The 15,142-nt window shown below is 41.7% G+C and overlaps 1 protein-coding gene across 3 annotated transcripts in view; it reads right to left on the bottom strand.

Moving 5' to 3' along the window:
- cbx4 (chromobox homolog 4 (Pc class homolog, Drosophila)) overlaps window positions 1-15,142 on the bottom strand; it is a 52,768-nt gene that overhangs the window by 7,483 nt on the left and 30,143 nt on the right. For 2 of the 3 annotated variants that reach the window (XM_061885247.1, XM_061885246.1), the window contains exon 4: window positions 338-404. The exons of the other annotated variant lie outside the window; for it this stretch is intronic. In XM_061885247.1, the coding sequence (XP_061741231.1) occupies window positions 338-404 (67 nt within the window). The remainder of the gene's footprint in view (window positions 1-337; window positions 405-15,142) is intronic. 3 annotated transcript variants of the gene reach the window in all.

Raw genomic sequence — 15,142 nt, forward strand, 5'->3', positions numbered from 1 at the left:
ACAACAAGGTCAATTTAACCTAAAAGTAAGACAAGTATGACACAATGTCTGTCATTTCCTTCCCTGTTATCAATCACTTGCTCGAAAACCAGTGGAAATAATAAGTCTGCTGCATACAAAGCCAGACGTTGTAAGGAAATAATAAACACTTGCACAACCTTGAGGACAAGGCAGATCAAGAACCTCTCTCTCTCTCTCTCTCTCCTCCTCCTGTCTGCCTGAAAGAAAACTAAAAATAACCGGCACGATAATAACAGCAGCTTTGAACACCTGACAGCAAGCCTGGTTCTCCCCCTTTTCTGGCCTCTCACTACCAGAGAAAGTCAGAGAATATTACCTGCAGTAGAAGATGTTTGGGTTTTGGCCCACGTTTGCGATATCCCATCAGTTGCTCCTGCCTCTCCCTGCGAAAACACAGCATGATTAGCATTATTATATCAAACTACATGAGGCAATTCCTCAAAGAATTTGCGTGTGAATGCTCCAATGCTGAAGTTGAACTGAAATCCATCCATCCATCCATTTTCTACCGCTTATTCCCTTTCGGGGTCGCGGGGGGCGCTGGCGCCTATCTCAGCTACAATCGGGCGGAAGGCGGGGTACACCCTGGACAAGTCGCCACCTCATCACAGGGCCAACACAGATAGACAGACAACATTCACACTCTAGGGCCCATTTAGTGTTGCCAATCAACCTATCCCCAGGTGCATGTCTTTGGAAGTGGGAGGGGCCTATCCCCAGGTGCATGTCTTTGGAGGTGGGAGGGGCCTATCCCCAGGTGCATGTCTTTGGAGGTGGGAGGGGCCTATCCCCAGGTGCATGTCTTTGGAGGTGGGAGGAAGCCGGAGTACCCGGAGGGAACCCACGCAGTCACGGGGAGAACATGCAAACTCCACACAGAAAGATCCCGAGCCTGGATTTGAACCCAGGACTGCAGGAACTTCGTATTGTGAGGCAGACGCACTAACCCCTCTGCCACCGTGAAGCCTGAACTGAAATCCTGGATTATTTTTTTTTAGAATTGAATTCCTGAACAGGTTGAATATTTGGAAGTTGGAACAGTTTGAATGAAATGAAAAAGGTGGAACTTTGAAGAATATCCCATTCATTTCCACAGGAATTTCCCCAAAATTTGGGGAATAAACAGGAATTTTTGGGAAAATGGTAAAAAACTTGAACGGTCTGAATGAGTTGAAATGGTTGGTGTTGTAGTTTTTCAAGGCGGTCGAGAAATGTTGAAGTAGTAACATGTTGAACTGAGAAATGGTATTACGGAATTCCTGGAATTTGGGGAAAAGCAGGAATTTTTCCAGTTCCAAAAACCACTTAGTTTTTTGTGTCACGATCCACTGCCTGGATCTTGTGTTATGTGGACTTTTGACTTTGTTTCAGCACTTCCTTGTTCCGCCTGCACTGACTTTCTGATGCACACCTGTTTTGGATTATTGTTTGAGTATTTAAAGGGGAACATTATCAGCAGACCTATGTAAGTGTCAATATATACCTTGATGGTGCAGAAAAAGACTATATATTTTTTTAACCGATTTCCAAACTCTAAATGGGTGAATTTTGGCGAATTAAACGCCTTTCTGTTTATCGCTCTTTTAGCGATGACGTCAGAATGTGACGTCGCCGAGGTAACACACCCACCATTTTCATTTTCAACACATTACAAACACCGGGTCTCAGCTCTGTTATTTTACGTTTTTTGGACTATTTTTTGGAACCTTGGAGACATCATGCCTGGTGGGTGTGTTGTCGGAGGGTGTAACAACACTAACAGGGAGGGATTCAAGTTGCACCACTGGCAAGAAATCTGCCGCCAGACCCCCATTGAATGTACCAGAGTGTCTCCACATTTGACCGGCGATGCTAAGACAGACATGGCACAGAGATGTATGGATAACCTGCAGATGCATTTGCAACTATATTACGTTTCCTTCCACCCACATTTAATGCGAAACAAACACTTACCAATCGACGGATTTAAGTTGTTCCAGTGTCACAAGATGCGAAAGTCCTGATCGTTTGGTCCGCACATTTTACCAGCGATGCTAACGCAGCTATTCGGCCATGCTATGGCTATGAATAGCGTCAATAGCTATTCGCTCAATAGCTTCAGTTTCTTCTTCAATACTTTCATACTCCAACCATCTGTTTCAATACATGCGTAATCTGTTGAATCGCTTAAGCCGTTGAAATCCGAGTTTGAATCCGAGCTAATGTCGCTATATCTTGCTGTGGTATTCCCATTGTTTGTTTACATTGGCAGCACTGTGTGACGTCACAGGGAAATGGCCAGTGTCTTCGCAGAGTGAAAATAAGGCACTTTAAAGCTTTATTTAGGGATATTCGGGGACCGGTAAAATTTTGAAAAAAAATTCAGAAAATACAACAAGCCACTGGGAACTGATTTTTATTGTTTTTAACCCTTTTGAAATTGTGATAATGTTCCCCTTTAAACCTCCCGGCTACCTCTGTTCGTTGTGGATGTTTTGTTTGCTCCATGCAACAGTTACGTTTGTTATTCTGCCTTCTATTTATCTCGCTAAGTCATGTCTTAGCTTCGCGTGCGCTCTGCACGTCATTTATCTGGGACTGTTAACTCGATGCGTGCTAACCATTAGCATTTAGCTTCCCGTGCGTAGGCACGCCGTGTCTTTGCTTTTTGTCAAGTGTTCTTTTGTCATTTTTTATATTAAAGGGGAACATTATCACAATTTCAAAAGGGTTAAAAACAATAAAAATCAGTTCGCAGTGGCTTGTTGTATTTTTTGAAGTTTTTTTCAAAATTTTACCGGTCTCGGAATATCCCTAAATAAAGCTTTAAAGTGCCTTATTTTCGCTCTCTGCGAAGACACTATCCATTTCCCTGTGACGTCACACAGTGCTGCCAATGTAAACAAACAATGGGAATACCACAGCGAGATATAGCGACATTAGCTCGGATTCAAACTCGGATTTCAGCGACTTAAGCGATTCAACAGATTACGCATGTATTGAAACAGATGGTTGGAGTACGAAAATATTGAAGAAGAAACTGAAGCTATTGAGCGAATAGCTATTGACGCTATTCATAGCCATAGCATGGCCGAATAGCTGCGTTAGCATCGCCGGTAAAATGTGCGGACCAAACGATCAGGACTTTCGCATCTTGTGACAGTGGAGGCACAACTTGGGCTAAAGAACAAAGCTAACGCATAAACAGACTAAGAACATAAATCAAACAAAACTTACTTGGCACGGCATGAAGCACGAAACTATGGCAAGGCATGAAACAAGTCAGCACAGGGCGACTGACTGGCAAAGACAAGCTTAAATACTGCCTCTGATTAGTGCTCGGGAAGCAGGTGAGCAGGCATTTTGTCCACCAGAGACAGGTGGACAAAATGAGTAACCAAGGAAACCAGACAAGGGAGTGGAAAAAAACAGGAACTTAAAGAGTCCAAAGGACAAACAAAAACATGATCAACAGACATGACATTTGATTTATTATTGGTTAGCTTCAGAATAACAATGTTATTAAAAAGAATAAGAGACGTATTAAACTCAAAAAATGTTGGTCTTACTTAAAAATGCACACATTTAGTTGTATTCAGTTTTAAAAAAATATGATATGGCTCTCACGGAAATACATTTTGAAATATTTGGCTTTCATGGCTCTCTCAGCCAAAAAGGTTCCCGACCCCTGCCGTAACACAACATAAACACAACAGAACAAATACCCAGAATCCCTTGCAGCACTGACTACCACCAAAACCCGCCCCCCACCCATCTCATTATTATTTTATTTTAAGATATATTAGCCTGTGGAAAAATGTAATGTTGATATTTACCTCAGAAAGCTGCAAATAGAAAAGAGGCATTAAATGTTTTATTGAAATTGTATTTATTCTACCTTTTTTGTTTTTTGAATGTGGATTTTGCACTATTAAATGATATAATTATTGCTTGTTCCATATTCATTGTTAAAGCAAATCAGTGTAGCAATAATTAACAATTTATTCATGCACTTTTTCTTGTTACTTCAAGGCTTGAATGTTTGATTCATTCATTATTGTTATTTTATTTTCAAATTTATTATTAGACTGCCGACAAAATGTATTTTGATATTTACCTCAGAAGGCTGCAAATAAAAAAGAGGCACTCAATTTCTATTTAAATTGGATTTGATATGCCATTGATGTTTTTTAATTATTATTATTATTATTTAAAACTCCATTTTACATGTCACTATAAAGTTATATAAGTCTCACTTGTTCAATATTCAATGCAAAACTTGTTTGGGTCCCTATTAAAAGGTTCAATTCCTTAACCTTGACCCGCGGCTTTGTTCAGTTTAAAATGTTGTCCCACTCTGTATTTGACACCCCTGCTTTGGAGCATTTGAGTGTGGCATCCATTTTTTCCTCCTATACCCAAGGTCAAATATGTGGAATTTGCTTCTGCAAAGCATGATGGTCCTTATTTGCATATAGCTCTCCATGCTAATCATCCTCCACTGTGTTCTCATTATGCTGCAGAAATTCAATTAAAGGCTCCAGTCTTTGCTTGTCTGTCAAACACATCCTCCCTCTGCAGGCTCACAGCTGTAATGAGGGTCACGAAATTGGAAAAAAAAAATGGCAATGCAGGCTTAATAATCTATCAGGCGAACAATGCAAGCTATTTTGGACGTGAGCACAAAAGGCAGATATAATAAAATGTGTAAGCCACTGGAAGAAGTATCACTACAGCTCGACTAATCACTGCCTCGTATACAATAATAAAAGTCTCACCTTCAAAACACCACAGTTTGCAATAATAAACTGTCCAGCGCTTATTTTCCAAATGCTAAAAATCCGAACGACCCCCCCCCCCTTTCCTCCATTCACACAAGATTTGGCAATTACTGGCTCCCTTGTCGGATTCCCCCCTCCCCCATCCTCTGGGAGCCAGGCAAGGAATCCACACACACTGCAGTGAGGCGGGCCCTCCATGCATGACCATCAGGACCGAGCCAGACACACACATGCACAATCTAAAGCAGGGCTCGGGAACCTTTTTGGTCGAGAGAGCCAAGAAGCCAAATATTTTAAAATGTATTTCCCTAAGAGCCATGTAATATTGTTTTTTAACACTGAACACAACTAAACGCGTGCATTTTTAAGTAAGACCAACATTTCTAGAGTATAATAGTTCTCATATTCTTTGTAATAACAATGTTATTCTGAAGCTAAATGTGGAAGGGGCGTGGCCTGCGGGCCTGCAGCGAAGCGGGATGTTGCCAGAATCGGCCTTGAAATCAGCGACATGTGTGTAGATGGCCCACCTGGGCCTTTTTATCTAATCATCTGTCGCTCTGTTACAAGCAGCAGCTTGGAGGAGAGACGGGGTTGGAGCTGGAGCTGGAGCCAGAGCGCGAGTGAGGACGAAAGCAACTGAGAGACTAATTGAAAAAAACAAACAATATTAACAGGCTCTCATGTCGGTGTTTAGTGGTCTGAAGAACCCCCAGGAGGGCAAGCCCAACACTAACCTTTAATAAATACATAACTTCTTACCATTAACGCAACTTTTTGAACATAAAAATGCACAAGAATTTTTTATATTTTGAATGTTATTTTTAACACTATGATTACAAATATAATTATTCATGACTTATCGTGTTAAGCAAAGTCAGCTCAGATTTATCCGAGAGCCAGATGCAGTCATCAAAAGAGCCACATCTGGCTCTAGAACAGGGGTCGGGAACCTTTTTGACTGAGAGAGCCAAGAAGCCAAATATATGAAAATGTATTTACTTAAGAGCCATGTTATATTTTTTTCAACACTGAACACAACTAAACGCGTGCATTTTTAAGTAAGACCAACATTTCTAGAGTATAATAGCTATCTTATTCTTTGTAATAACATTGTTATTCTGAAGCTAAATGTGGAGGGGGTGTGGCCTGCGGGCCTGCAGCGAAGCGGGATGTTGCCAGGACCGGCCTCGAAATCAGCGACATGTGTGTAGATGGCCCAGCTGGGCCTTTTTTATCTAATCACCTGTTGCTCTGTTATAAGCAGCAGCTAGGAGGAGAGACGGGGTTGGGGCTGGAGCCAGAGCGTGAGCGAGGACGAAAGCAACTGAGAGACTAATTGAAAAACAAAACAATATTTTACCCTAAAACAGGCTTTCATGTCGGTGCTTGGTGGTCTGAAGAACCCCCAGGAGGGCAAGCTCAACACTAACCAATAATAAATACATGACTTCTTACCATTAACGCAACTTCTTCAACATAAAAATGCATGAGAATTTTTTACATTTTGAATGTTATTTTTAACACTATGATTACAAATAGAATTATTCATTACTTATCCTGTTAAAGGGGAACATTATCAGCAGACCTATGTAAGTGTCAATATATACCTTGATGGTGCAGAAAAAAGACCATCTATTTTTTCAACCGATTTCCGAACTCTAAATGGGTGAATTTTGGCAAATTAAACGCCTTTCTGTTTATCGCTTTTTTAGTGATGACGTCAGAATGTGACGTCACCGAGGTAACACACCCGCCATTTTCATTTTCAACACATTACAAACACCGGGTCTCAGCTCTGTTATTTTAAGTTTTTTCGACTATTTTTTGGAACCTTGGAGACATCATGCCTGGTGGGTGTGTTGTCGGAGGGTGTAACAACACTAACAGGGAGGGATTCAAGTTGCACCACTGGCAAGAAATCTGCCGCCAGACCCCCATTGAATGTACCAGAGTGTCTCCACATTTGAGCGGCGATGCTAAGACAGACATGGCACAGAGATGTATGGATAACCTGCAGATGCATTTGCAACCATTAAGTCAACCAAATCACAAAGGTGAGTTTTGTGGATGTTGTTGACTTATGTGCTAATCAGACATATTTGGTCACGGCGTGACTGCCAGCTAATCAATACTAACATGCTACGCTAATCGATGCTAACATGCTATTTACGCTAGCTGTATGTACATTTGAAACTAGATACCCACATTTAATGCGAAACAAACACTTACCAATCGACGGATTTAAGTTGCTCCAGTGTCACAAGATGCCAAAGTCCTGATCGTTTGGTCCGCACATTTTACCGCCGATGCTAATAAGGCAGCCATGCTATGGGCCACTTCATTAGGTACACCCACGCTATGGCCGAATAGCGTCAATAGCTATTCGCTCAATAGCTTCAATTTCGTTTTCACTATCTGCCTCCATACTCCGACCATCCGTTTCAATACATGCGTAATCTGTTGAATCGCTTAAGCCGCTGAAATCCGAGTCTGAATCCGAGCTAATGTCGCTATATCTTGCTGTGCTAACCGCCATGTTGTTTGTATTGGCAGCACTGTGTGACGTCACAGGGAAATGGATAGTGGTTTCCAAGATAGCGAAAATAAGGCACTTTAAAGCTTTATTTAGGGATATTCCGGGAGGTGTAAAATTTTGAAAAAAACTTCAAAAATTACAACAAGCCACTGGGAACTGATTTTTATTGTTTTTAACCCTTTTGAAATTGTGAGAATGTTCCCCTTTAAACAACAGGGTGATACAAAAATGGAACAATAAACCAGAATATGTACAGATCCGAGCAGCGGATCGCAACAGATTCTGTCCCAATGCAATCGCGTTTTTTTTTTGTTTTGTTTTTTTTTGTAGTCCGTCGCTATCAATATCCTCAAACACGAATCTTTCATCCCCGCTCAAATTAATGGGGAAAACGTCGTTCCATGGTCCGAATAGCACTTTTTGTTGGAGGCTCCCATTAGAAACAATGTGAATATGTGAGGAGCCATCAACTTGTGACGTCATCGTCTGCGACTTCCGGTACAGGCAGGGCTTTTTTATTAGCGACCAAAAGTTGCCAACTTTATCGTGGAGGTTCTCTACTAAATCCTTTCAGCAAAAATATGTTGAAATGATGAAGTATGACACATAGAATGGAGCTGCTATCCCCGTTTAAATAAGAACATCTCATTTCAGTAGGCCTTTAGATGGCAAAGTTAGCATCTAGCTTGTGCAGGTGTACCTAATGAAGTGGCCAGTGAGATATTTAGCATTTCGAGTCGGGGGGGCACATGCGTCACACTAAAGACCTGCCAACCAATCAAAAACAATTGCCAGGTGGTTAAGTGAAACGCTAATGAATACAAACGCATGTAAATGTCATGTTGCAGGGAGCCGTGAGAAGGAATGAGCATTTCTGCTGTCAAAGGTTTAGAACAGGGGTAGGGAACCTATGGCTCTAGAGCCAGATGTGGCTCTTTTGGTGTCTGCAAAGGAGCGATAAACAGAAAGGCGTTTAATTCGCCAAAATTCACCCATTTAGAGTTCGGAAATCGGTTCAAAAAATAGATGGTCTTTTTTCTGCACCATCAAGGTATATATTGACGCTTACATAGGTCTGCTGATAATGTTCCCCTTTAACGTTTTTATTTCCTGTTCAGTCTGTCACCGTGGTAGCTCATTAGTTCACTTGCCACTTGTTATCTACACACACCTGTTTTCTTCTAATCACCTCCCTTATTTAAACTCGCCCCTTTTCGTTATTCATTCTCGGATCCTAATTTGCTCACAAGCAACAAGTGACGTTGGGTATGTTTTTTTCTCGCTGGCTCATTAGCTAAGCCACCTTATTGTCATCTTTAGCTCACATGCTAATCATCTTTGTTTTTACTTTTCGTGCCATCGTGCCAAGTCTTAGTACTTTATATTTCCTAGCTTACACGCTAGCATCTTTAGTTTCCCTTTTTATTAGCTCCAGCGTTTTTGTTCGGAGCTCACTTTTTGTTAATAAATTTGTTGTTGTGTTCTTCGTTTGACGCATCCTCGAGGGAATCGAACCCGGTACCACAGTGCCGAACCGGCGTTACACAATCAGATGTTTTTAGACACATTTACTAGGATAAATCTGGGAAATCCCTTATCTTTCTATTGTGTTGCTAGTGTTTTAGTGAGTTTAACAGTACCTGATAGTCGGAAGTGTGCGTCCACAGGTGTGTTGACGTCAATGTCTTAGGGAAGTCGACGGCAGCTTTGTGGGCGGCACAAGCTCAGCTGATATCCGGTAAGAAGCAACTTTTTACCACAATTTTCTCACCGAAACCTGCTAGTTGACATTCGGTTGGGATCCATGTTCGCTGTGATCCATAGTAAAGTTTCACCTCTGTGAATTTTAAACAAGGAATCACCGTGTGTTTGTGTGGCTAAAGGCTCAAGCTTCCCAACTCTATCGTTCTACTTTGACTTCTCCAATATTAATTGAACAAATTGCAAAGGATTCAGCAACACAGATGTCCAAAATACTGTGTAATTATGCGATTAAAGCAGACGACTTTTAGCTGTGTGTGTGTGCAGCGCTCATATTTCCTAACAGCCCATGACGTCAAGCGTACACGTCATCATTACACGACGTTTTCAAGAAAAAACTCCCGGGAAATTTAAAATTGCAATTTAGTCAACTAAAAAGGCCTACTGAAAGCCACTACTAGCGACCACGCAGTCTGATAGTTTATATATCAATGATGAAATATTAACATTGCAACACATGCCAATACGGCCGCTTTTGTTTACTAAATTGTAATTTTAAATTTCCCGCGATGTATCCTGTTGAAAACGTCACGGATTGTAGCGGACATGTTGTTCCAGCCCCGATCCCAGCCCTAAGTCGTCTGCTTTACTCGCATAATTACACAGTATTCTGGACATCTGTGTTGCTGAATCTTTTGCAATTTGTTCAATAAATAATGGAGACGTCAAAGAAGAAAGATGTAGGTGGGAAGCAGTGTATTGCGGCCGCCTTTAGCAACACAAACACAGCCGGTGTTTCATTGTTTCCTTGTTTACATTCGGCTCTTACCGTAGACATGAGCGGAGTGCTTGCGTTGTTCAACTTAAATCTTTAAAAACGTTATATTGACAGATAGACCTAATGTTGATCTAGAGATTTAAAGGCTTACTGAAAGCCACTACTAGCCACCACGCAGTCTGATAGTTTATATATCAATGATGAAATATTAACATTGCAACACATGCCAATACGGCCGCTTTAGTTTACTAAATTGCAATTTTAAATTTCCCGCGAAGTATCCTGTTGAAAACGTCACGGATTGTAGCGGACATGTTGTTCCAGCCCGATCCCAGCCCTAAGTTGTCTGCTTTACTCGCATAATTACACAGTATTCTGGACATCTGTGTTGCTGAATCTTTTGCAATTTGTTCAATAAATAATGGAAACGTCAAAGAAGAAAGCTGTAGGTGGGAAGCGGTGTATTGCGGCCGCCTTTAACAACACAAACACAGCCGGTGTTTCATTGTTTACATTCCCGAAAGATGACGGTGAAGCTTTACTATGGAACAGAGCGGTCAAGCGAACATGGTTCCCTACCACATGTCAAACGGCAGGTTTCGGTAAGAAAATTGTGGTAATAAGTTGGCTCTTACCGTAGACATGAGCGGATAGCTTGCGTCGTTCCTCCTGCACCTGTCAAAGAGGCAGCTGCGGACTCTCTTGCCTCCTCCGACCGGCCGCCCCCCAACGTGGGATTCTTCCACCGTGGAGGAGGGGCAAGAAAAGCTCAGGCCGACCCCAACGGCTGCCTTCGCTTCGCCTCTTCGAGAAACGTGGCTTCCCTCAGAGACACTGGCGGTCACCACACCCGTGAGTACGCACTTTCAGGTACCACATAATCTCACTAAAACACTAGTAACACAATATGCAGATGAGGGATTTTCCAGAATTATCCTAGTAAATTAGACACGTTTACTAGAATTTTTTTTCTCTAGTCCAGGGGTAGGGAACCTATGGCTCTAGAGCCAGATGTGGCTCTTTTGATGACTGCATCTGGCTCTCAGATAAATCTGAGCTGACATTGCTTAACACGATAAGTCATGAATAATTCCGCTGGTAAACACAGTGTTAAAAATAACGTTGAAATTATAAAACATTCTCATGCATTTTTAATCCAACCATCCATTTTCTACCGCACCTGTTAAAGAAGTCGCATCAATGGTAAGAAGTATTATATTTATTATTGATTACATTTAAAATAACAATGTTATTAAAAAGAATAAGAGACTTATTATACTCTAAAAATGTTGGTCTTACTTAAAAATGCAAGCATTTAGTTGTATTCATCCATCCAGGCGCTGGTGCCTACCTCAGCTACAATAGGGCGGAAGGTGGGGTACACCCTGGACAAGTCGCCACCTATATGGCTCTCACGGAAATACATCTTGAAATATCTGGCTTTCATGGCTCTTTCAGCCAAAGAGGTTCCCGACCCCTGCTCTAGTCCTTCACTCTCACTTTCCTCATCCACGAATCTTTCATCCTCGCTCAAATTAATGGGGAAATTGTCGCTTTCTCGGTCCGAATCGCTCTCGCCGCTGGTGGTCATGATTGTAAACAATGTTCAGTTTGTGAGGAGCTCACCACACCCGTGGCCACACCCCCCCGACTTTCAGGTACGAGCATATAATCTCACTAAAACACTAGTAACACAATAAGCAGTTAAGGGATTTTCCAGAATGATCCTAGTAAATGTGTCTAATAACATCTGAATCGCTCTCACTGTATAGTCTTTTTTTTTTCTTTTCTAGTCCTTCACTCTCACTTTCCTCATCCACGAATCTTTCATCCTCGCTCAAATTAATGGGGAAATCGTGGCTTTCTCGGTCCGAATCGCTCTGGCTGCTGGTGGCCATAATTGTAAACACTGTTCAGATGTGAGGAGCTCCACAACCCGTGACGTCACGCGCACATCGTCTGCTACTTCCGGTACAGGCAAGGCTTTTTTATTAGCGACCAAAAGTTGCCAACTTTATCGTGGATGTTCTCTACTAAATCCTTTCAGCAAAAATATGGTGAAATGATGAAGTATGACACAGAATGGAGCTGCTATCCCCGTTTAAATAAGAACATCTCATTTCAGTAGGACTTTAGCACAATGTTCAAGCTCAGTTTTAAACGTACACTGCATTGTTTTATTAATAATAATGATAAATGCATTAGGTTATTGATATAGTGCTCCTCAAGACACTCAATGCACTTTACAGTAAAAAGTGAGAAGCCATCATTCATTCACTCCACATTCACACCTTGATGGTGGTAAGCTCCATTTGTAGCCACAGCTGCCCTGGGTTAGACTGACAGACCAAGGCTGCCAGTTTCTGTAGCGTGCCCAGACCTTTTTTTTTAGCACCTAGTTCTGCAGGGATGGCACCCATAAAACTGTCGGTCAGGGGCTCCTGAATAGCTGTTATGGTGGTCTATACAGCCAAGTATGAAGGGAATGTTCTTCCTAGACAATTCCTGACATTAAAGGGGAACATTATCAGCAGACCTATGTAAGCGTCAATATATACCTTGATGGTGCAGGAAAAAGACCATCTATTTTTTTAACCGATTTCCGAACTCTAAATGGGTGAATTTTGGCAAATTAAACGCCTTTCTGTTTATCGCTCTTTTAGCGATGACGTCAGAATGTGACGTCACCGAGGTAACACACCCACCATTTTCATTTTCAACACATTACAAACACCGGGTCTCAGCTCTGTTATTTTACGTTTTTTGGACTATTTTTTGTAACCTTGGAGACATCATGCCTGGTGGGTGTGTTGTCGGAGGGTGTAACAACACTAACAGGGAGGGATTCAAGTTGCACCACTGGCAAGAAATCTGCCGCCAGACCCCCATTGAATGTACCAGAGTGTCTCCACATTTGACCGGCGATGCTAAGACAGACATGGCACAGAGATGTATGGATAACCTGCAGATGCATTTGCAACCATTAAGTCAACCAAATCACAAAGGTGAGTTTTGTGGATGTTGTTGACTTATGTGCTAATCAGACATATTTGGTCACGGCGTGACTGCCAGCTAATCGATGCTAACATGCTACGCTAATCGATGCTAACATACTATTTACCGGCGGTGCTAAAGCAGACATGGCACAGAGATGTATGGATAACCTGCAGATGCATTTGCAACCATTAAGTCAACCAAATCACAAAGGTGAGATTTGTTGATGTTGACTGCCAACTAATCGATGCTAACATGCTACGCTAATCGATACTAACATGCTATTTACCGGCGGTGCTAAAGCAGACATGGCACAGAGATGTATGGATAACCTGCAGATGCATTTGCAACTATATTACGTTTCCTTCCACCCACATTTAATGCGAAACAAACACTTACCAATCGACGGATTTAAGTTGCTCCAGTGTCAAGAGATGCGAAAGTCCTGATCGTTTGGTCCGCACATTTTACCGGCGATGCTAACGCAGCTATTCGGCCATGCTATGGCTATGAATAGCGTCAATAGCTATTCGCTCAATAGCTTCAGTTTCTTCTTCAATACTTTCATACTCCAACCATCTGTTTCAATACATGCATAATCTGTTGAATCGCTTAAGTCGCTGAAATCCGAGTCTGAATCCGAGCTAATGTCGCTATATCTTGCTGTGGTATTCCCATTGTTTGTTTACATTGGCAGCACTGTGTGACGTCACAGGGAAATGGCCAGTGTCTTCGCAGAGAGCGAAAATAAGGCATTTTAAAGCTTTTTTTAGGGAAATTCGCGGGACCGGTAAAATATTGAAAAAAACTTCTAAAAATACAACAAGCCACTGGGAACTGATTTTTATTGTTTTTAACCCTTTTGAAATTGTGAAAATGTTCCCCTTTAAATAATAATGATTCTGCTAAGAATCGAACCCCCACCATGTGCCACAAAAGACATGCGTACAGAGCGGGGGTGTCAAGTGTCAGCAACCAGCTTTAATGCCGCCCTAGTGGCTCTGGAGCATTTTAAAAAAGGATTGAAAATGGATAAAGACAGGGGGAAAATATGCATATTTTTTTGGTATGTTTTTTGCCTGAGGACAAACATGACACAAACCGTTTCTAATTGTTACTGTTCACTGATTGGGGGAACGTCGTTTGGTCCTACTAATTTCGGAGGTCCTTGAACTCACCATACTATGACGCAACAGTTTGTTTACATGTAAAATCTTCCACTCCTTCCGTGACTCATTTTGTCCACCAAATGTTTTATGCTGTGCGTGAATGCACAAAGGTGAGCTTTGTTGATGTTATCGACTTGTTGGATTTTTAATCATGCAAGCTAATCAATGCTAACATGCTATTCGGGCTAGCTATATGTACATATTGCATCATTATGCCTCATGTAGGCATATTTGAGCTCATTTAATATCCTTTACTTTGAGCCTGTCTCATGACACATGATCTGTATGTAATATTGGCTGCATTTCAGATAGTTGTTTGTAAGCCATGTTGTTCCAGACCACAGCAAACATTACCTAGCTCGTAAAGATTGTAATAAATCTAGTAAATCTGCCGTTTCCTTGAACTCGGTCACACACATCTATACCATTGGCCATTAAAGGCCAGTCATTTCCAGGAGTTCTGAGTAGCCTCTGATTTATTAATGGTTTCTAATGTTGTAAAAATGTGTAGAATAAATATTACATTTCAACATTTCTACCATCAAAGATTTGCTTCAGCCTGCGACACAGTCATTTTGATAGTAGGATATTATAGCTAATATAGACACTTATGCTATGTGTTGCCTTCATTTTAAGACTTATAGAAGGCTTTTCATTTTATTAGTTTTTTTATTTTTGGTCCAATATGGCTCCTTCCACCCTGGTATAGACCATTATACCACCAGGGAATTACCTAACCTTAGCATATTATATATATAGGGGCGGCATGGCGTAGTGCATGGGTGTCAAACTGTGGCCCGCCGTGTAATTTCATTTGGCCCTTGAGGCAATAATAAAATAACGTTACAGCTGGCCCGACGGTATTATTCAGTGGCGGTGCTGTTGTATCACCGCATTCAACGCTAATTCTCATACTTGCCAACCCCCCTGATTTTTCCAGGAGAATCCCGAATTTCAGTGCCTCCCCTGAAAATCTCCCGGGGCAACCATTCTCCCGAATTTCCACCCGAACAACAATATTGGGGGCGTGCCTTAAAGGTACTGCTTTTAGCATCCTCTACAACCGGTCGTCACGTCCGCTTTTCCTCCATACAAAAAGCGTACCGGCGCAGTCACTTAATATATGCGGCTTCTACACAATCACACAAATGAATGCAATGCATACTTGGTCAACAGCCAT

Source organism: Nerophis ophidion, linkage group LG23 (assembly GCF_033978795.1).
Source record: "Nerophis ophidion isolate RoL-2023_Sa linkage group LG23, RoL_Noph_v1.0, whole genome shotgun sequence".
Taxonomy (NCBI): Eukaryota; Metazoa; Chordata; class Actinopteri; order Syngnathiformes; family Syngnathidae; genus Nerophis; species Nerophis ophidion.